Here is a 22,559-nt window from a genome sequence, read left to right as displayed (position 1 = left end):
AAATACGAATAAATAAATAAATATATTTTGAGTTTTGAATTTATTTTGGATGAAAATACTCAAAACAACTTTTTGTTGTTTTGAGTTTTCTTTATAATTTTTTTTTCAAAAATATATTTTTAAAAACAGTAAAGAGAATACGTTTTCATTATTTTAAAAAATTAAAAACTAAAAATGACTTGAAAACAGTAAAGATAACGCAATCTAAGAATGCGTTTTCTTTGTTATTTTTAGTTTATTTTTAGTTTTTAATTTTTTAAAATAATAAAAATGCATTTAGTTTATTACTTTCAAAAACGCATTTTCAAAAACAAAAAATAAAATTTGTAAAAAAGCTCAAAACAACAAAAAAAAAACATTGAGTATTTTTAACCAAAATAATCTTTAAATCCAAAACTCGAAAAACACAATCAATTTTTTGTGTTTTGGCTCTCCCCCTTCTTCCTTCTCTTCCTTCTCCCCTGCCTTCAAGGCCATCATCGTCACCACCACCACCACTGCCACTACCATCTTCAATCATCATCTTTGAGATCTACCACCTCCAACCAGTAACCAACAAACAATTTCCCAAATTCGCTATCTCTTCTTCCCTTTTTTTCTTCTCCTTTCAAAGCCATCACTGCCGCGACCATCATCAATTGCGATCACTATCACCACCATCATCGCCACAACCATCCTTCTATTCCTTCAATTCATGATATATATACATATGTATGCGCGATTTGTATCTGACCGGGGGTTTAAGCTTATATCTATAAAGATTTGGCTGTTAAATGTTGCTGATTTTTTGGTATGTTGGTCGATGAAGGTAAGGGTGTTAGGTGGTCACCTCTGATTGACAAAAACCACCGGCCACGATGGCTGATGGCGATTGCTAGTGTGTTTTTCAATTTTGACTAAAAATTAAAAATCAGATCTATAAAAATCCTGTCGTTAAATTTGGCTCATTTTTGTGTATGTTAACCCTCTTGATTTGGCATTTCTAATGATAGGCTTTGATCATGTGAATCTTCAGCCAACAATGGTCGCTAACGATGGAGAAGATGCAGGCGTCGATGAGAATAGAAAAAGAAAAGAGAAAAAAAAATGAGGGAAAAAATAAGAAAAATTTATTCTTAAATTTTGAAAATAAAATTATATATTTATTTAAAATTTAAAAAATATAATATATCTATATTATAATTAAAAATATAGGATAACATATAATATATTATTAAGTATATTACATATATTATGTATAATAATATTTAATATAAATTAACGCAATTCATTAATCAAATTTATTATTTTATTTTAATAGTAGAATTTCATTAAAAAGAGTTAATTTTATTATTTAATAATTAAATTTATTGAATAAAATATCATAAAATATTTTTTCTCAAAATTTTAAAATAAAAAAGTTTTTTAGTTTTTTTTTTTAAGAAATAGTTTTTAAAATGACAAAATAATACGTTTTTTAATTCTGTAAAAATAGATTATCAAAGTAGAAAATTAAAAATAAATTTAAAATTTAAAATTTAAATTTAAAAAATTGAAAATGCAAAGAAAACGCAATTTTAGACTTTGTTTGTTTTCAAATAAAATATTTGTTTAGTAAAATATTTTATTCTTCTTTTAGTGTTTGGATAGAAAAAGAAGAAAAATATTTTTCAAATATAAATAATTTACGTTAAAATATAAAAAATAATTCATCTCAAAGAATTTTGATACCAAAACTAATATCATATTGTTTTGATAGGAAATCACATACAAACAAAATACTATTCGAGCGGCTAAATTTTGGATTTTGGCCTATAATTCACTTATTTGTCCACTCAAGCCTAGTGAGTCTTGAGTTTTAAAAAGAGTAAGATAGTCTCGACTAAAAGTTATGTTTTGATTGGGAACTCTTCAAGTTTCTCACGATAATAATAATAATAATAATAATAATAATAATAATAATAATAATAATAATAATAATAAACTTATTAAGTTTTCTAGTGTTTGGTTTTTTTATATAAATAATTTTACATGTAAAATATTCATTAAGCAAAAATAATTTCCCAAACAATATGAAAAGTGCCAATATGTAAAACTTTTTTATATGATAATTTTCTTAAAAATATATCATCTTACATTGAAACAGTCACACTCAAACAATTCTTAGTTTGAAAAGCCATATTGTATTGTTCCAAACAAACAACAATATCAAATTTTGAGAAACTGTATGCACTCCCACTCTCATTCAACGGCTAGTGTTACAAATCCATATTGCCGTTGGAAGTCTAACATGCTACTCATAGTCATACTCAACTGCTTCACAATTTTTAAGATAGTACTGCTGGACTGTGATATCCATTAGGACTGTGATATCCATTGCCAAAATTCTAGCTGAAATTGCAGGCCGACAGGGTAAAAAAGACAGGATTGTGGCAGACTTTTAACTCCCACAATCACAAAATAAGAAGGTTGGGATAACAAATATGCTTTGGAAATAGTAGAATTGTGAGGCATGGAAAATAAAATGACCCAAAAAGCATAATCCTTCTGCAGCATGCATTAATACTCAAACTGGAGATAATAATATACAATTTGGAAGGTAGAGCAACAAAACCCTGGAAAAATGTTTCAACTTGATACACTACCACCCATTCATAAGTTGAATTTTATGAGGAAAAAAAATAAACAATTAAGCTTATTCGTGCTTCTCTTTTCCTTCTCTATCTACATAGCAAATACATGGAAATTATTTGGAACACTTCATTCCTGCCTGACAAATGGTGAGGAGCTCACATCTGTACTGTAAAATGAATCCTCCTGCATGGCATAGTTGTCGTCCTTCTCTTCATCCCACTTTAGAACTTCCCTTATGTATTTGAACGCCTCCTCGATGGTCCCTCTGTCCCTCGCCTTGGTTTGCCACACGAACAGCTTTCGACCTGTGAGGGAAGCATACAGGTCCTTGAACTTCATGGCGACATAGTAATAAGCTTGGTGAGCGAGCGCCTGATTGTTGTGGTGGGGTCGCACAGGACTGAAGTCAGTAAACCACTCGCAAGTACTTAGAGGCACGCGATTGACCTTCTCCTCAAAGAGATCATACTTGTTTAAGATCAATACAAAAGGAGTGTTCCTGAAGCAAGGATGGCCAAGCATTGTTTTGAAGAGCTCTTTGCTTTGCATCATCTTGTTCTGGAGCAGGGCCCCGCTACCACTGCTCTCTGGAGCGATCCACATCTGATCATAATCACTTAATGCAACACAGAAGACTACGACACGAACTTCTTCAAACATTTCCACCCACTTGCAGCCCTCATTCATTCCCTTGGCATTTACTCTAATCAGTTGGTATCTGAAAAACAGAACACACGATACAAAGGGAATAAAAACAAAGTGGATTTATAGGCAAAATGGACAGGAAAACAAAAAAATGAATCTCTTTCTCTCTCGCTCTCTCCCTCCCTCCCCCTTTTCCAGGTTCATGCAGGCAACCTAAAATGTGCACGGATTTTATTAAATATGCCAAAACCAATTTCCCAATTTTACTGCATTAATTCAATTTAAATGTGTTTCCAGTAGAATCCATCTACAATAATAAGACAAATCCTTAAGGTGCAGAATAATGTAGTTTGAACAATTCCCTCCTCTTAGGTGTTCACTGTGGAAGTACACTTGTAGATATTAGCTCCTCCAACCTCAACTCTCGCCTAAAGTTACACAATTATGAACAAATACACTTGTACAAGCCTTTTTACTTTTTTGGCTAGAATTGCCTTTATTTTCTTTGAAGAAAAAGATTTGCAACCACCATCCATTAGCATTATTAATCTCATATCACCATCAGAACAACAACAACAATAATCACAACTCACAAGCCTTAGTCCCACTAGGCGGAGAGATCACATATCACCATTAACTAGAAGAATTCCAACTGCACCTTGATACTGTTCCTTATTCTCTTTGGATAAGGGGGTAGCGTCTGTGCAATTGAAAAAGGTTATGCTCCAACAAAGGAAACCAATTCAGAAAAAAATATATATGCATATATCTATGCATAATATGCATTTTTTATTTCAGGAATTTGAAGAATCAAGAAAGATGAGGTGCAAATATTGAAAAGTGTAAATACTGAAATTGCAATGATTTGACTCTCATTTTGTCCATATCCACAGTACTGAAAACCATAAGCAAAGTGATCTTACACCTCGAAATACTTTTTACTTAGAGATGAAGATATTCAGGCGTTTCAGTCAACAATCTAGCTTTGGAGTTGCTCATGTCAATATCTTAGCCTTAAAAGGAGGGAGGCACATCAATCATAGTACAGAAAGAAACAATCACCTGGTAAGAGGGGGCAGCGGAGCTTCCAAATTGTCAGCATAGGTTTCAGACATTGGGCTACGATCATCCAGGGAGAACTCCATGAAAGCCAAACCATTCCCTTGGGTGACCCCTTCTGCATACAGTATGTCCCGCTCTGAAGGCTCATATTCATTGCTTGACACCTCAACAGCCTAAGAAGACAGGTCATTATATGGACTTGTAATATTGAGATTTAAGTTCATATATATAAACTCAATAACAAGTTGTGTGTGTGTCTCTATATACAAGCCAATGTATATATACACAAAAACCTAACTTGAATCAATACCCAAGAATTTAAAAACTAATAGAAAGAGAGAAGGAAAAAAAATTCCTTAAAATGGAATATCAAATCAATCTTATATTGAGATTTAAGTTTTACAGAGGTGGATTTTGAGTTACAGGTTAAAATAATTGGAAGAGATAAGAAAGAAAAGAGGAAAGGTAATGAAAGACTTGTAGAATGGAAGACCAGAGTGTACTTATTTATGAAGGAATTACAGCAGCAACTTTGTGTTTACACCATATTGGTTATTGTAGAATCCTAACTTGCTGAAACGAAACCTATGTATGATAAAATCATTACTCAGCCCCAACTTGTAGAATCATTTTTTTCCTCTTTTCTCTTTTTAATTTTTCAAGTGGCTTTGAGCTCTAAACTGACTAACAACCCTACTAAGTTCTTACTTCATTAGACCACCTTTCTGAATAAAAGTTTGGAACATTGTGGATAATTCTTGAATTTCAACATTAAAATAACATTGATAAAAGGAAAAAAATGAAAATAATGACTGTCCAGGCTAAGCTACCCACTTTGCAAGCAAGGGTCATGGGAGGGTTGTTTTTGTAATTCTTTAAAATATTTTGTTAATTATATATCTAAAAAATTGTAGTTCTTCTCAATTTCTTCAACTTGAATTAAGTTAGATTTATTAGACTAATATTTAGAAAATATTCACTGAACTAGCAATTGCCTCATGCTAAATTACATAGTAATTAATGATATAAGCAGAAACATAAATGCCACAAATAACAATAAATAATTGAATGCATATACCTGGTAACATGAGTAATATGAGCATTGCATTGATTTTTTTTGCTGAGAGTTAGTTCATGTGGCCATTGTCCACACATATAAGTGGACCATTAAGGGGCTTGGACTGAAGACCAGAAGATAGTTTATTGTAATATTTTAACATGTTACTTTCTAAACAAGTTGGGATGTATATTTTACCTTGCACTAGCATGTATAGTTGTGTACAGCATAACCACTGATGTATATAACTATCAAGAATTAGACATGTATACAGATATACACACATATAATGTTCAGTGGTTTACCAAATTACAGACTTGGCTATGGTCCTTATGGAGAATATTGCAGGTATAATATTATTTCATTATATTGTTCCAAGGGAATATTGTCAAGGATGTTACTCAAAGAATCCAAGGCAAGAATAAGATAAATAAAAGTGGAGAAGTGCATTCAGCATTTTATGAAATTATGAAATCTTTTTAAAGATAAAAGGAAAGTTTTATCAAACAGCCATAAGGCCATCTTGGTTGTGCAGATCAGAATCTTGGACATTTAGCTATCAAAATATCCAAAATATAAGTGTAATTGAAATAAGGGTGTTATCGTGCATGTACAGTGTGATGAGTAAAATAATAATATAAAAGATAAAATTAATTCTCTATCTAATTGCTTAGGTTTTTAGATCAAATGATGGTTAACAATTCAACATATAGTATAGTTATATAAAAAAAGAAAACAAAAATGACGAGCGGATCCATAAATTTATGTAGGGGAAGGCTAATTTTTTTTTTATATATTTAAAAAGTATTTTTATATTAAAAATTATTTTTTACATATAAAAAATTATTTTTAATTGTGGGCCACGCAGCTCACACGTGGATACGCCCCTAAAAAATGAGATTATACATAATATGGTAGAAGAAATGTCCACTAAAGATAAAATATGGGAACACAATTGAAATGAGAACATGTAAAAAGTAGATAAACAGACATCTTTGTGGTGAGCAAATGAAATGGAAGAAATTCGTAGCAAAGGAGAGAAAGGGAGACCCAATGAAAATTGATGAAAACCCATTAAACAAAACATCACATATATGTCAAGCCCTCAAGTTGTGGGCTGGACAATTGAAGGAATTTAAGTAGAATTCCGAGAAGAATAAATGAATATAGGGAGAACAGATAGGATGAGGACGGGAAAAAGAACAGATAGAATGAGAGAGGGAGAAATAGAAAACAAGAGGAAAAGAGAGACATAAATGAGAGAAAGGAAAGAACTTATTATTCTTCCATGATACATTCTCACAGTAGCAGGTCTCTTTATATAGAGTCTATATCAGTATAACAGCAACATAACTAACTAACCTCTTAACCCGAGCTAACCAACTAACGGCTACTATCGGCCCTATACGGATTTATCCCTAGGGTCGTGACAATCCCCACCCCTTCAAACAATTCTTGTCCCCAACAATTGACAGCTGCAAACCCCGTTCTTCATCCAATTCCAGTCTTCATAATCTGAATTCTTCTTCATCTTTTCTTGTTCTTTTCTCTTACTCACCTTGGCCTCTTTTTCTTCCTCCTCCTAAGCTTTACCTGATGATTGAGAGAGGAAACAACATCTTGTTGTTTCAGCAGGTTTTTCACACTCATTTGAAGTACTGCCTTCATTTCCCTCTACCAAAATCAGCACCAACTCCTCTTGCCTCTTCAGCAGCTATGAAATCTCCAACAATATCATCTGCTGTGATCTTTTCCTTTTCCAAGTTCATAGCATCTTCTACTTCCTTATCTTCCCTAGAGATCTCTTCAATAGGATTATCTTTTACTTCCTGAATTTCCTATTCCATTGTGGGCAGTTCATCAACTTCTTGCTGTAAACTGAGGGTAGCCATAGAATTACCTTTGTTCTACTGGCTGCTCTTAATAAAACTTTTAAGTGGCTGCCCATGCTTTTTGCAAATGGTTTCCAAAGCTAATTCTTGCAGCCTCGCCTTCTCCACCACTTGTTCCACCGTCATAGAACATAACATATTCACCATAAGCCTCAACGTAACATTATGACCATTAGTGAATCTTGATACAAAATAAGACTCATTCAAGCAGTGTTCGAAAATGAAGCCTAGGCGGCTGCCCTGATTAAGGGCTGCTCGGCACCCCTAGGCGTCGGGCTCGATTAATCGGGCCACGGCGGCGCCTAGCCGCCTGGGTCGCCGCCTAGGTCGTGCGTGGCCTTTCCCTTCTCTATTTCCCTTTACCCTTTCTCTCTCTGGTTGTTCGTCTCGGGTCGTTTCTCTCTCTCTCTCTCTCGCCGCCGCTGTCAATCTCATCTCTTGGTCGTTCTCTCTCGTAGCTGTTGATCTCATCTGTTGGTCGTCCTCTCTCGTCACTGATCTTGTCTTCCTCCGGTATGTATCCATCTTCCTCCACCTCCACCAGTAGCAGCAACGCAAGCTTACATGCTTGCTACTGCAGCAAGCATCAAGCAACAGGTTGTTACTCCTTGCTGTAGAACTAAGCCTCGTCAGTTTAATATTTGCTCGCACCCCAGTCGTCTCCTTGCTTTTGCCTTTGTTATTTAATTTATTTTAATATTTGTTAATGTGTTGCACAGCAAGCATTGTTGTGCCTTTGTTAATATTTGTTATTTGAATATTTGTTAATGTTTCAAATATTTTAATATTTACAAGCAACAAGTGTTGTTACATCATTTATTTTAATATTTATTAATGTATTAATAAAAAGTAAAAAAAAATCTAGGCAGCCTAGGCGCTAGTCTGCCGCTCGACTAGCACCTAGCGCCTTTTAGAACACTGTATTCAAGGTTGGATGGAAATGGAGCACCCATGCTTTCAATTTCTCAAACTTGACCCAATACTCGATAACCGAGTCCTCATGTTTCAACTTGTTGAATTCCTTGTTGTAACTCTCGTATCCAACCTTATCCTTCTTGGTAAGCTTAATAAAAAATTCCTCAAACTAACTGGACTGACCTTTCAATCTGTTGTCAATACTATCCCAAGTACTTGCAATTCCTGTATCCATCTTCTTGGTTCAATTCCTGGCAAATTCGCCTCTGTAACAGCTTCTAAGGGTCCCCTCAGAAACCGAAATTGGTTCCTGAAACCTAATCTGCCTCCTTAGCCGCCTCACGTTCCGTCCATGTCTTCAACCCTCTGACAGAAATTAACAACAGCATGATCACTTTAATTTTGCACCCAAGAACGTCCGACAGAAATTCACTTCAATTTTGCACCAAAGAACGCCCAACTTCCCTTGTCACTCGCACTGCTGCGACTTAAAATCCGATCTGTTGTCTCCAGAACTAGCTTCGTCTTTCAATTTTGACCGAAAATCTTTGTAGTCACATCCTTCCGTTTTGCATTGCGGATTCAAGATCGCCCCAGGCCTAAGTCTACTTCTTACCCAATTGCCGACCAGTGGTCAGAAGTAAGAATTTGTTGGAATCATCGCCAAGAATTGTACCAAGGAATTCAAGATCGTCCGGGCATGCTTCCACGCCATGCCTTCACTCACCCAATCATCATCCAAAGGCCGCAAGCCTCTGACTCTAATGGAATTAATTGTTACGGAGTCACTGAACTTGCCGCTTCTTGAATTATCTCCGGCGACTTGGTCAATTCCACCCTAAACTTAGATTGCTTCACCAGCTTCACGTCCGTCCGTAAGCTTTAATCAAGACCGCCTCTTGCACCTACACCAGCTTCGTGTCTGTCATACTACCTCGGTCTTGGGTTGCACCTTGCTTGTGTCAGTCAACCCAGATCACCTACTTTCATCCGTTTGTTCTGCCTCCTATAATCGGGTCAGACTTACTTGTAAATTCCAATGTTGCACCCCAAATCGAACCCGCTAAAATTTGGGTCCACTACTAGATTCTCCGTCGTCGAAATTGTCAAAATCACTACTAGAATTAGTTGGATCCACAACCAAGAACATTAGCTCATATACCACTTGTCAAGCCCTCAAGTTGTGGGCTGGACAATTGAAGGAATTCAAGCAGAATTTTGAGAAGTAGAAATGAATGTAGGGAGAACAGATAGAATGAGGAAGGGAGAAAGAACACATAGAATGAGAAAGCGGGAGAAATAGAGAACGAGAGGAAGAGAGAGACAGAAATGAGAGAAAGGAAAGAGCTTATTTTCTTTCATGACACATTCTCACAGTAGTAGGTCTCTTTATATAAAACCTATATCAATATAACAGCAACCTAACTAACTAACCTCTTAACCCCAGCTAACCAACTGACGGCTACTATCGACCCTTTATGGATTTACCCCTAGGGTCGTGACAATATGATGGCCTTATAAAGAATCTGTACATGGATAGAGATGGCTATAGGTCTTGAATGCATGCGACTGACCCACAAAGTAGGATTAAGGCTTGTGATTTATGTTGTTGCCGTGATTTAAGAACATAGTTTTGAAGCCTTTACTTTCTTGTAATCGTTCAGTATTACTTAAGAGAAAATTATTGTGAATAATGGTAACACATAGATATGGTACGATCAGACTATGCTGTGAAACCTAGAGAATAATTCTAGCTGCTAATGTGTAACCAAGTACTATTAGAACATTTTCAAAATCCTAGCACTTTTCGAACTGTTGACTCTTTTAATGAAAAGATCTCTCTTAAAGAAATGATGCAAATGATAGTTACTTAAATATTACCTATTGAAGTGCCTATTGTAATAGTCACAACCCTTCATAAAGAGTAGTTGAGCTTGGTGGATATTCTAAAAGTATCAACTCCTTAGAGAGAGGTAGTTAAGTTAGTCAATTAACCAATTATTAACTAATATGTTCTCTAAGAGTCACAACTCTTAGTAAAGTGTTACAAGTATTCATGTAAAGGTTAGTTATATTGGTGACTATTCAATAGTCACACCTATTCATGAAAATGTATCAAGGTGGGTAATTAACTACTCAAAGTAACACATACTCAAACCACTAAATAATCACCATTGGCAACATGATTATCAAAGTCTTAAAGATTGTTTCTACAATAAACAAGCCTTAAGACTGATTTACAAGTATGGGAAGATTCCTCTATCGTTTGAACCAAATGAAAACTCTATTTATACCCTTTCCAAAAGTTGTGACTTTTATAAATAACCACAATCTTAACTAACCTTTTATGAGAAGATGTGACTATTGGAATAGTCACCAACATAAATAACCTTTGCATGAATAGTTGTAACCCTTTTACAAACAGCTGAGACTATTTGATACACCAAATTAACTACTCTTTAATGAAGAGTTGTGAATCTTAAGAGAACAATCCCCAAGTTAATGAACAATTGGTTAATTAACTAACTAAACTACCCCTCTATGAAGACTTGTAACCACAGTTACTTGGTTTGTGGGACGCTCAGTACGTGGAACATGGTACAAGGATGTAACATGTCACTTTGTCCAGAACGCGATACGAGTGGGGTAGGCTTCTTCAATTTGCCACTTAGGGTCACAGTACATATCAATGCAGAATGGTGCACCAAAGCAGAATCCCTACAAAATATATATATATATATTTTTTTTTTTTTTCTGTTAGGCCTCTCTCCCTTTGAAAGTTCAAATGAAAAGCCCACTCAACCAAAAAACAAAAAAAAAGAGTCCATTCTCAACAAATAAGAAAGCCATTTTCACTTATTCCCGTGACATTAGAGATAAGTTAAGGATTTAAGAGCAAAGCAAAGGCGGCAGTGACTGCAGAAAAGCTCATCAAGAAGACCCTAAAAGCCAAAAATAGTCACCGAGAAGCATCATCGAGTGTGTGCGCTGCAATCCAAGATCGTATTGGGAACATATTTGCAGATGTGGGTTTTTCATTGAGATGAGGCAACTGGAGCTAGCCATGTCCAACTAATATATGTTAGCTCTGTCATTACTTGTCGTTCTTGAAAAAGATTAGTTGGCCATGAGTTGGTGAACAGATAAAGGAAGAAGGCGAGCGTCACAGATCTGGGCCTTCAAACTACACGAATTGGAGCGCATTCCATGTTGTTCCAAGACGCCCACGTGCACTGAAACGTGGTTCCCAGGGTAGGCTTGAATTTGGTAGCTATTGTTGTAACTTTCAGAATAGCCGCCAAGGTAGTTAGAAATAGTTGGTTAATTAACCAATCTAACTACCATTTATGAAGGGTTGTGACTATTTCAATAGTCAATTGAGTATTTACTATTTAATTAACTATCACTTGCATCCTTTCATTAATAGAGGTATCTTTTCATTATTAGAGGCAACCATTCTGAAAATTCATTTGAAAATGTTCTAAAAAGTAATGACTCTAGTAACCAAATTAAAATCCAACTGCTGTATGAGACAACATGATGATTGTAGATTCCCAAAAATTAAAAACAAAGTCTAGATGTTGGCTTGGTGACTTCAAGTGGAGTCATCTCAAGAAAAAAAAATTCAGGCACAATCCTGAATGACTAAAAACAATGATCATCGCATATAGTTGGCTATGTGATGATCATGGTTTCTAAATTATCGCATTATCATTGAATATATGAATTTTCCAATTGTTGCTTGCTGCACTGTTATGCGAGAAGGTTCACAAATAAGCATATGCATTGAGAATATTTTTGAAAACTAAAACTAATTTTTTAATGTATTAGTAATAAATCATTGCAAAGCAAGGAGCCTCATAGACTGCAGACATCCTAGTTATAAATCCATATGTTGAAACTGCAATAGTTGATGCAGGGTAATTTGGTGAACTGCAGGTGAACTCTAGCAAAAAGAACTTTGTGTTGTGACCTTATAGGATTTATGGTATAATTTATTTACTTGAGTATTCCTTTTTGTTGCTAGGTCTTCTAGTTATTGGGAATTGTAACATATCTATGAATGGCATTCTATGAGTAAACATTTGACAGTTTGGTTTATGAAATATGAACCCGGAATATTTTGAATATCATGTTTCAGGATACTTTTATTAAAAAAAAAGTTGTTTTAGGATATAGGCTTTCATGCTACTTGGGAAACAGATTGATATCCACGGTCAATCTCACTTGTAAGTGGCTGTGACTTTTATAACTTCTTCCAATGTAAAAGAGGGTCCTTTAAGCCAGTTTGATAGACAGAACACTTTAATTTATCTTAAAGAGTGTCCTTTAATGTTTGAGTATATTCATCATTGAAGATATCACTCTCAATCATCAATATCCATGGATTCTTCATCAAGGAGCATATTCATCATTAACAGATGTTCTTGTTCATCAATACATGTTTATTGGTTCATCATCCTGAGGGAACCCATCAAGATGGGGTGTCCAATGAGTATCCAGTTGAAGGTGCTTACAAGCCAAATTGCATCTAACTAAAGGTCTCAAACAAGGCTCTGGGCTCAGTGTCTTATATCCATTGCTGATTATGGTACACCATTTGACCCATTGTTCTCAAATGATTTTGCTATTTTTGTCCCAGTATTCAGATTTCCTTGTAAAATTTAAATTGTTCTTTAGTCTTGTGTTCTTTTATTGTCTGCAAGGGGTTTAAGATTTCTTGCATATTTTTGTTCTCCTAACATCTTAGGTCTCCTCAAAAGGGAAAGCAACCAGAAGAATAAAATGCTCTGTAAGTGAAGTATTAATTCTACAAAATTGCTGTATGTATGAGACAACCAATAATAGTAATGGCATACCCGGCTTAAGAAGTACTCTGCAACTTCAGGAAGAAAATGAAGTTCATCTTTTCTCCTATATGTTTCTTGTATGGCAGGATCCTTCCAGATCTCTTCAACTAGTGGAGCATATTCACGTGTAGCGGCAGGGAAGAAAGCATCCAAATCTCCAGTTGCTATAATGTCTAGGAGCCAGTCAGAGAAATGCTTCAGCCTAGGGTTGATGGAATAGACACATTGAGTGTTCTCATTGGAATCAGCTTGTCCACCTATGAAAAATGGAGTATAATTGTCAGCCATTACAAGGCAGTGCGGCCAGTAAACAACACCAAATATTGAATCAGAACAATTTGGTCACCCTAGAAAATGATTTCAAGGACTTTAAATCAGAATTACAAGACAGTCCCTTGGATGAAAAAACGGTAACTGAATGCAAAAGCTGCTTATAACCCGTTGCCTTAATAGAAACCCTTTATCTGGCAAAAAAACAAATCAGCATATGTTTCATCATTTCACAAGTTACTCCTAGTTATAGTTACACAGGCAGAGAAAAATACAAAGGAGAAAAGAACTAGAGAAGGGAGAGAGAAATGAAACCTTTGGATCAACCAACCTTGGTTTAACACAGGAGCTTGGCATGCTTCCTATGAAAGAGTAGGATTATCACATAACATTATTGACACAGGTGTGGTACCACACAAAGAGTAGGATACCTGTGGGCATGTTCAACATATACATATAAACAAAATTCTGACAACAGATGAATCAATCTCAAAACCTTCTGCATCAGGTGGTTGTGAATACAGCACTTTCTTTCTTGAAAACCCAAAAAGAAAAAAGAAAGAAAAAAGCATGTAAAGGATTTCCCGAGTGCAGCCAAATGGTACCCATGGCTCAACCTTAGTTTAATTGGATATAGGAGCTTGGCATGTCTACAAAACTTCATCCATGCAATAGGCACCTGAGCCTCTTTAGAATGATTATTACACAGCATTATTCAAACACTTGTGGTATCATAAAAAGAGTAGGATACCGGTGGATATGACCAAAACATACAAATAAACAAAATTTTATATAGACAGAAGAAGAAAAGGCAGAATGAAATCATATTATATTTCAAAAATTATTTAAAATAAGCAAATTAAACAGAGCTAGAGTTTATAAATGATTAGATATTTTTGTTTTCTCGTGAATTTTTGGTAGAGACAAAAACTATAGATGATAATTAAACAAACAATGAAACAGTACCAGAACCAGACAATACTAGAAGTCTAGAACCTGAATGGAAATACTCACATCTTACAGCATTTGAAAGGAAATTTTTGTACCTAAAAGGGACCGGTAAGGTAGTAGAAAATTAAAATATATTTTGATGATGCATGACCTTTATTTTTTGTTTCATTGAAACGAAAATTCTGAATAAATAAGATAAAATTGTTTTGACGGTCCCAACAACTTTGTTCCACTTAATATTTTCTTCTTTCAAATACTGCATAAAATATCAATAAAAAGAAATTTAAATTTTGTTGTCCATCCAATATGTTTCAGCTCAAAGAAAATTGCCCATAACACATTACTACAATAATCTTATGGATAGTAATAGTCCATGAATACTCATGCACAATAATTTAACCCACAAGGATGCCACATAAGTAGATACTTTATTTAGTAATGTATTATATATCCTCTATAACAACATTAACAGTCTGAGATCAGGGGAAAAAAACTCCCCCCCCCCCCCCTCCCACCAGATTATGAACTTTCTTAGCATCAAAATGCAATCATGTCATCACATCTTGATGAGAATATGAATGGATGTAGACTAGGCACCTTCTTTGATATCATGTTAGTAATATAGTCTATTTCATGAGGAGTGAAGTAGCGTGCTCAGCAGAAAACAAGGATCAAAATATCATTTGTGCTGTTTCACTTAGTCAAAAACAGAAACCATTTGGAAACTGAAATAAGGGAAATGACCAAAAAACACTGTAAACACATAAAAATGTTTGGAAAGAAAAATAAAAACTATATAAATATTCATATAAGGTCAATAATTAAAGAATTCAACACATTTAAAATCCACTTGTCCCTCCCTCCCTTCCCCCTTAGAAATCAACTTTAAATTCCATTTATTCTTTATTACTTACTTCAATAAAGAAGGTAAATGAAATAAATATTACTAGATATCCTAAGTGTGAACAAGTAATTGCATTGGAAATATTTCTTAAGAGTTTCAACAGTTTCTAGAAGATTCATTATGTTCCACTGAAAAAACTAGAATTTTTCTTTTCCACTATTTTTTCATCTCTGCCATGAAACAGAAACCCTTTCTTTTTTTGGCTAATACCCTTGGCTGTTTCAACCAAAAAGAAATGATATATTGTCCATTCCACAAAGTAATCGTTTGATCTCAAACTTGAATATGGAATGGAGTAGAAACTTTTATCTATTCTACCTGCTTCAATAGTTTGATCAAGAGAACCTAGGTTTCTCACTCTTGACATGGCCTCCTCTTCAAAGCGCTCTCGTCCATCCAACAGTATGCTAAGATATCTGTACATATTGCTCTGAATCATAAGCTTAATATCATGCAATTCCTCTGCTGTAAATCTGTTCCCATACAAAAATTTGGCCTGTTCAATGATGCATAGTGAACATGAGAAATGAGTGCAAACAATAATAAAATGTACTTGTAAATCAACTTTCTGAAAAACCAAAGCACAGAATATGGACTTCGTGACCCAAGCTTCATCAGAATTTGATAAATAAACAATATAGATGTGCTTTGAAGCGAGAAAAAAAGAAAGTTCGTATGATGATGTCTTCCAATCCCTTAGAATAAAAAAAGGTTAATTCAAGAAGCAATTACAAATCTATTCATGCCATATTAAATGATAGCCCAGAAAGGTATTTTCCTATCACAATCATATCTGGGCATTGTGCCCAGCAGAATGAAACCCATACCTTCCCAGTAACTCCATATAATGTAATACAAACACCGGAACATAATTACAATGACATATGTCTTCAACTGAGTGCAGAGATTACCAACTACAACAATATTGCAAGGAAAATCAAAGTACCACCAAACATGCGAAGCTTTACTTAAACCACTAGAAAACCTGGGTCTATATTATAAAGAAATAAACTAAATGTCTTCACTTCTAAGTGCTAATGGTAACATAAGGATTGGCATGTCATAGGTGGCATGCAAACAGCAAAAGAAGAATAAAGGCAGCAGAAGAACATTACAAAATAAAATCCAGAGAGTGACTAAAAGATTTTTTATTTTTCTCCCAAGGCTGAATAAGGCCAACCATATTCCAACTCTTTCCATATGGCTACATGATTTCTCTGTTCACTCTTCATATATATGCACGTTGGTTTTATTTTTAATAAGTAAATGCACAGTAAAGAGATTTGATTCTAACTGTAACAACTTAAAGCTTCCATATGAGGATAGCCACACCGAAAAAAGGGAGAAGATTGTTGTGATTGCAGTTGCGTAACCTAGAGGGAGAGCAAATGGTGTTTTAGATTGGACGTAGGAAGCATGAAGAAGGTCTGTGTTGAGATTGTCTTAAAATCAAATTTAGATGGCCCAACCCAAGGTATGATAGAAATAGGTTTTGTATACCAAATCCCAAACTCAATGAATTTTAGATTTAAGACCTATCTTGTTCTTTCTATAAATAGTCACATGTCTTATTATCAGATAAGCAGCGGGGTGCACAAATTAGGGTGCAATTTAGAGTGTCAAGAGTTGTGAGAATCCCAATGAGATTTGTGATTGAGCGTATTGGGACTTTATTGGGGACCAGCAGTCACAAATCTCGTCTTGGGTTGTGAAATCTCTAGTCCCACAGACTTAACCCTCTGAACAACATAGCGCTGAACCACCCATACATTAGTGAGAAATCATCTTAGGTGCTGAACCACCCATACATTAGTGAGAAATCATCTTAGGTGCTGAACCACCCATGTACCCACAGCCTTGGAATTGCAAGGTGATGTTTCTGCACTATCCTACCACTGTGCTATAATCTTAGGTGGTAAAAGTTATGTCTTATCAGTTATCATCTCAAGTTGTTTCATCTATAAACTGAAGCACGCACAGAGACATTACTAGTGTTGAGCTTTACCATATCAAGATAATGCCATAACAAAGATTAACTCATAAAGTTATAATTTCAACTAACAACCTCGGTCACTTGTATTTCCAAAAGTAGGGTAGCAGGTAGCCAGAAAGATCCATCCTAGTTTTGGCAAAATGCATCACCAAAAACACAAACAACTTTATATGTGTTGCTTTGGGTTGATAAGTTATGACCATCTGAAATTTGAAGTCAATTGATTGTGAAAATACTAGTAGTTGTTATTAGATAACAAGTGAATTAGGAAACACAACACCCAACAAAAAAAGGTAAATACCCACAGAATTAGGCTCTAATCACCTTCTTTGTGCAACTATTCCAGAACAGAAACTTGGTCCAAGATCATAAGTCATTATTATCATCAGTTTCCACTGCATATTTTAAATAGCAAAAAATTGTAGGAAGGCACATCAACCTACACCAACATGTAACAAGTGCATTGATATATTAACATATAAAAGCACCTATTCTCCTATGTAGCACTGTTGCAGACATACCATAATAACCAACCAAAAGACAAAAGTACAAGAGAAAGACCTAAATTTGCCCATAGAATAAACAAGTTCTTGGAACAATTTATGAAAGGTCCACCTGCCCTTCCTACAATATTTATCACATGCTATCTTATAGAAAGCCACAGCCCCACTTGAAATATAAGCATAATGACAGTACCTGTTTGAAAATAGTGCTGGTTCCAGAACCTTGAAGTCCAAGTAGAAGAAGTTTCTGTATTTTCTTCTGTTCTAGATAATTTGGGACTGTAGTATAATTGCTAGCCTCATCTCTTTGTCCATGTGGCTGACCACGGGGAATGGGCAAAGAGAACAAGGTGCAAACAAGCCGTGTTGAAGCCTGTCCAACAAAGAGGAAGCTTTAAATGTTAATTCACAAGATTCCCATGTTCTAATATAGTTCCTCTTCTAATATAGCTTCCAAGATATAATCTGGGATCTTCAGATGCATACCTTCTCCCAAATGTTTCCCCTGATATTGTTCTGACCTTCTTCCTCATAACGACCATCCTCATACACCCAAAAATGTGTGTCACGCGGACACTGCACATTCGCCAGCTGAAACATGACAGTAGGTTAGAGATGAGTCCATAATTACTACATTGAAACAAGTGGTACAGACAAGAAAAGGGGGCATTCGATTATAACATGAATAAAACAGACATGGAAGCTCCATTGAAAATAAAATTCCATAAAATAGGTAAGAGTGAAATAACTGATCACAATAGTCCTGTCATTTAGCAATGCAGACAGTCTAAGGGAAAGTAAGTCATACCAACAGTACAAGGGCATGCCATGTGATAACATGCATGCTGGAGAGGAATTGTTTATTTGTTTTCTAATAGTTCACTGTTCACAAACTACTAGCTATGAGCCCAAAAGTCCAAGTGATCCACTGGTCCTGATTTTTTTCAAACAAATTGATCCTTAAAATGACTAGTAGAAAGTCATTCCTGGTGCCCTTTAAGGTAAAGTTCCTCAACACTAAGACAAACATAAATAAGTATTCTAACCAGTGCTCTCAGGGAGTCATCACTTGTGAAGTATATTGTGCAGAATTATACAATTGTATAGCATTATACTATTGCACTTTAAAGAGATAGCCAGAATATACTCATTCTGAGATAAAAGGACATAACACAAATCATTTTTTTTAAGGTTGCCAAGCCCTTCAAATGAGTTATAAATACTTTAGATATGCAAAAGCATTTTGCCTTATTTGCAAAATACCAAATACACTTGATCATAGCTGCCCTCTACTACTATAACTAAATGTTGCTATGCAGAAACAAACTGGTTCGACCAAAAGATAGAGATACCAAAATAAGGAGATTGGAGAGACCACACTGGCAGCTTAATCATTCAAATAAAAATCTCTAAAACAGACCCCCCCCCCCCAAAAAAAAAAAAAAAAAAAACCTGTCCATGCGGTGGACAACACAATACTGGTGGCCATCTTGACCCAGAGCAGAGAAGCAAGAGCACTGCAACTCAATACTTGTGCCTGTAAGAACTAATAATGGTTTCTTCTTCTCATGCTAGGGGATGAAGAAGTACTTAAAGTTCTAGGGGATTCAATACTTACAGAATAATAGCATGCATGTAAATCAAACTGTCTCAAAAGAACAACATCAAAGGAGATCATCCAGAGTAGTTCTGTTGATTTGATATCTAGGAGAGGCTAGATGAGTTGGTGAAAGTTGAAACATTTCATTTGCACAAAGTGGTTGTCCTCAAAATTAGGATATGCATTTCAAAGTTGAAACACTTCATCTGCACAAAGTGGTTTGTCCTCAAAGTTAGGATATGCTTTTTAAACTGACTACCACATGCTTTAATCGTTGCCAGTTTTACAAGTAATGGCTCCATCTTGATAACCATGTACTAGCCTTTTTCACCATGTGCAGTTCACCCATATAGCCAGGAAAGGAAATAGTACGATGCACCTTTCAGTTTAAAAATAAAGGAATCTGGCGGACTAACCCTTAGAATTCTCAGTTCAAGTCTTGTAATTTCTCTGCCATTAATGTAAACTTCAGTATTGCCATTGCTTGCATCACGAGAAAGTTTCCCAGTGAAATTTAAGTTTGAACTAATAACTCGATCTGGTTTTTCCCCCTCCTGTCATATCAACACACAAAGCCTTGTTAGCAATGGGCAACCAAGAAAAACAATAAACAGAAAATGAGTAATCATTATGCACAAGTGGCCTTGAAAGAAAGCCTGTTTATATAACAGGATATTAATATATGTATTTACCTTTCCCCAAAGCCCAGATTCCTTGTCATACCAATATCTACCAGGCTTCAATTTCCGTGGTGGTAAAGAACACCCAAGTAATTCAGCCATCTCTTCTGGCTTCAGAGGAAGCCCATTAACAATGAGCTGCTCTGGCCGTAACTGGTTAGCTGCACATTCTTTCTCTGCTTTCATTATTTGCTTGACTTCTAGAGGACTAAGTAACCGGGCTAATACCCTTGAATGTTTACCAAGTTTAGACCGTTTTGATTCATCAATCGGCTCACTGATACAAGTAACACATTTGCGCCCTTCTGGCATAGAACCCATAGCCCTAAGTACACAATTGCTACAATACTTTGCATCACAAACCAGGCATGATTCCTTCGTTTCCCACTTCCCTTTCCCACACCTGTAACAGACTCTTCTTTTCTTTTTCTTCTTCTTTTCCTTTGAAACCCCAACATATTCAGGAAAAACTTGCTTCTCCACATTTTCTTTTCTTTCAGATCTATCAACAGTATTAAAAGTAACAACTGGCACTCTTCTCACTTCATTGACTAATTGTCTAGAAGCATTATCCAGGGGATTGCGAACAGAACCCGGAGATGCTGATGCTGTTACAGAGGCAGAAGAAAAATCACGGTTCTGCAAGACAGATACCCCAGACTCCGAACTTTCAGATAGTCTAGGACTTTGTGTAGGACTTGTGTCACCAGCCAGGTGAGATAAAGGGATTGGTTCAATTACAGGAGGCACATCACCGGTCACTGATCTCGGCGGTGGTTCTGCTATTGACGCTGTCGGAATCACAGCCGAAATTACATCAAGGGGTTCAACCCTAGGAACCTCATAAGAAACTGGTGGCCCCTGATATTCCATTGCTATTGAGTAATCAAGGTCAGACTCTTCTTCTGGGAAGGGAGCACCCGGAGGAAGCATTTTCCTTACCAGCTCCCTCCAGTCCTCTCCTCTATTTTTCTCCATTACTGTTCGACAACAAACACCAACAGTTATCCACAATATCTTAATCCACAATCTCAACTGTTACTTCTACCAATAAAATTCCACTTATACACAAAACAGTGTTCAAAGAAAGCCAATAAAAAAGCCTCTAACATCAAAGTAACTGAACATATGAGCAGCTTGACAACTTTGAAAATCAACAGACAGAAAATCCAACAGAGAAAGTGAAGGCGTTGCAACCAAACCAAAAGCCCAAAAAGAATAAGCCAAAAAACAGGCCAAATTGGCAAACTCTAGGGCATTCAGACAATCCCGATTAGAATACACAACCAAGAAATGTCAGCACCACGGGAGCAACAAATCGGGGGGTTGTCCTTCAAGAGCCCTCAAAATTGATAGAACCAGAGATCAAAGATTGGAAACAGATTCAACAGTCCAAGCACGACATAAAGAGAAGGATAGGTTCTAAATTCAACCAAACAAAGCCGCCAACTTGAAATTGAATATACAAGAGCTTCGACAACTAGAAATCACCAATTTCCCAAGTCAGAACAGTTAAAAGTTTCATAGTCAAAAGAAACACAAACCAAAATCAATACCTCAGAAGAGTCGGAACAAGCAGAGTTTCAACGATGGTTACATACATACAGATATACATACATATATATAAAAAAAAAAAGAGGGAAAAGAAAGAATAAAGAAAAGATCTGGGGAATATATCAAAAAGAATCCCAAAAATTTACTTTACAGTATAATTCATTTTTTACAAAAAGAAAAAAGAAAATATAGAAAGAAGAGAGGCATGGAGTCAAAATATTTTTTACCTGAGAAAGGGACAAACAAACAGAGGTTGAATCCGAGAAGCTCTTACTTTTAAACCCTTGGAAAGCTCTGAACTTTCTTCAAATGGAGCAAAACCCAGAAGCTCTTTTGCAAACCCACCATCGCTGAGCGATGAAAAAAGGGTGCTTCGTGTAGAGAGAGAGAGAGAGAGAGAGGAGGCTTCAGACAACCATTTCAAGACGCAGAAGGAAGCTTGTGGGAGCATATAGGATCCGGAGAGAGAGAGAGGGGGGAGGGAGTGGGGGCCACGAGCTTCCACGGGGAGTGATTGGGGATGCGATTTGATTGATTGATTGAAGAAGACAGCTGAGCTCTTCTTCTACGGTTTTGGCGTTTGAGGGGTAGGAGTGTAAAGGCCACGCGCAGGTCAGGAAGGCTGCGAACGACCATGAGACAGAGATTTTACTGAGGCGACGGGATCTGTTGTTACGCGCTTTTGGGCGGGGCGTGAGAAACACAGTCATTCGTATGTATTTACTGTTGAGGGTGGGTTTGAGGCCGAGTGGCAGGCCACCCATTTAGCACCTGTCCGTGCTTTTTTTGGCCCCACGTTCACTCACTTGCCCAATGCTTATTATGCTTTCCTTAAAAACCTCAAAATATTTTTTTAATTTGCATTGACGTCCCTTATTTTGATATTGAAAAATTAACAGGGGTCATTTTGAAAATTTAAGTAAATTACATACCTAAAATGTAACTTTTGAGAAAGTTAAGATGGCAAATAGGGACAATATTGAAAAAATGAAATAAATTTTGTGACCAAAGTGTAATTTTTGTAAATTTGAAGGGGTAATTCTGATAGGTGCCATCAACATTTTACATTA

The 22,559-nt window shown here is 35.9% G+C and overlaps 1 protein-coding gene across 1 annotated transcript; it reads right to left on the bottom strand.

Moving 5' to 3' along the window:
- Positions 1–2,504: 2,504 nt before the first annotated feature.
- LOC127812889 (extra-large guanine nucleotide-binding protein 3) lies at positions 2,505–21,929 on the bottom strand. Its single transcript, XM_052353434.1, has 9 exons — positions 21,717–21,929; positions 19,948–20,915; positions 19,672–19,809; positions 18,142–18,246; positions 17,849–18,028; positions 15,478–15,655; positions 13,044–13,291; positions 4,321–4,493; positions 2,505–3,331 (listed from the first exon to the last, which is right to left on the bottom strand). The coding sequence occupies exons 2-9, from the start codon at positions 20,911–20,913 to the stop codon at positions 2,740–2,742; spliced, it is 2,580 nt and encodes an 859-aa protein (XP_052209394.1). The 5' UTR covers positions 20,914–20,915; positions 21,717–21,929; the 3' UTR covers positions 2,505–2,739.
- Between the last annotated feature and the right edge of the window lie 630 nt (positions 21,930–22,559).

The sequence above is a fragment of the Diospyros lotus genome, chromosome 11 (assembly GCF_014633365.1).
Source record: "Diospyros lotus cultivar Yz01 chromosome 11, ASM1463336v1, whole genome shotgun sequence".
Taxonomy (NCBI): Eukaryota; Viridiplantae; Streptophyta; class Magnoliopsida; order Ericales; family Ebenaceae; genus Diospyros; species Diospyros lotus.
This window is presented reverse-complemented; position numbering and strand designations above follow the sequence as displayed.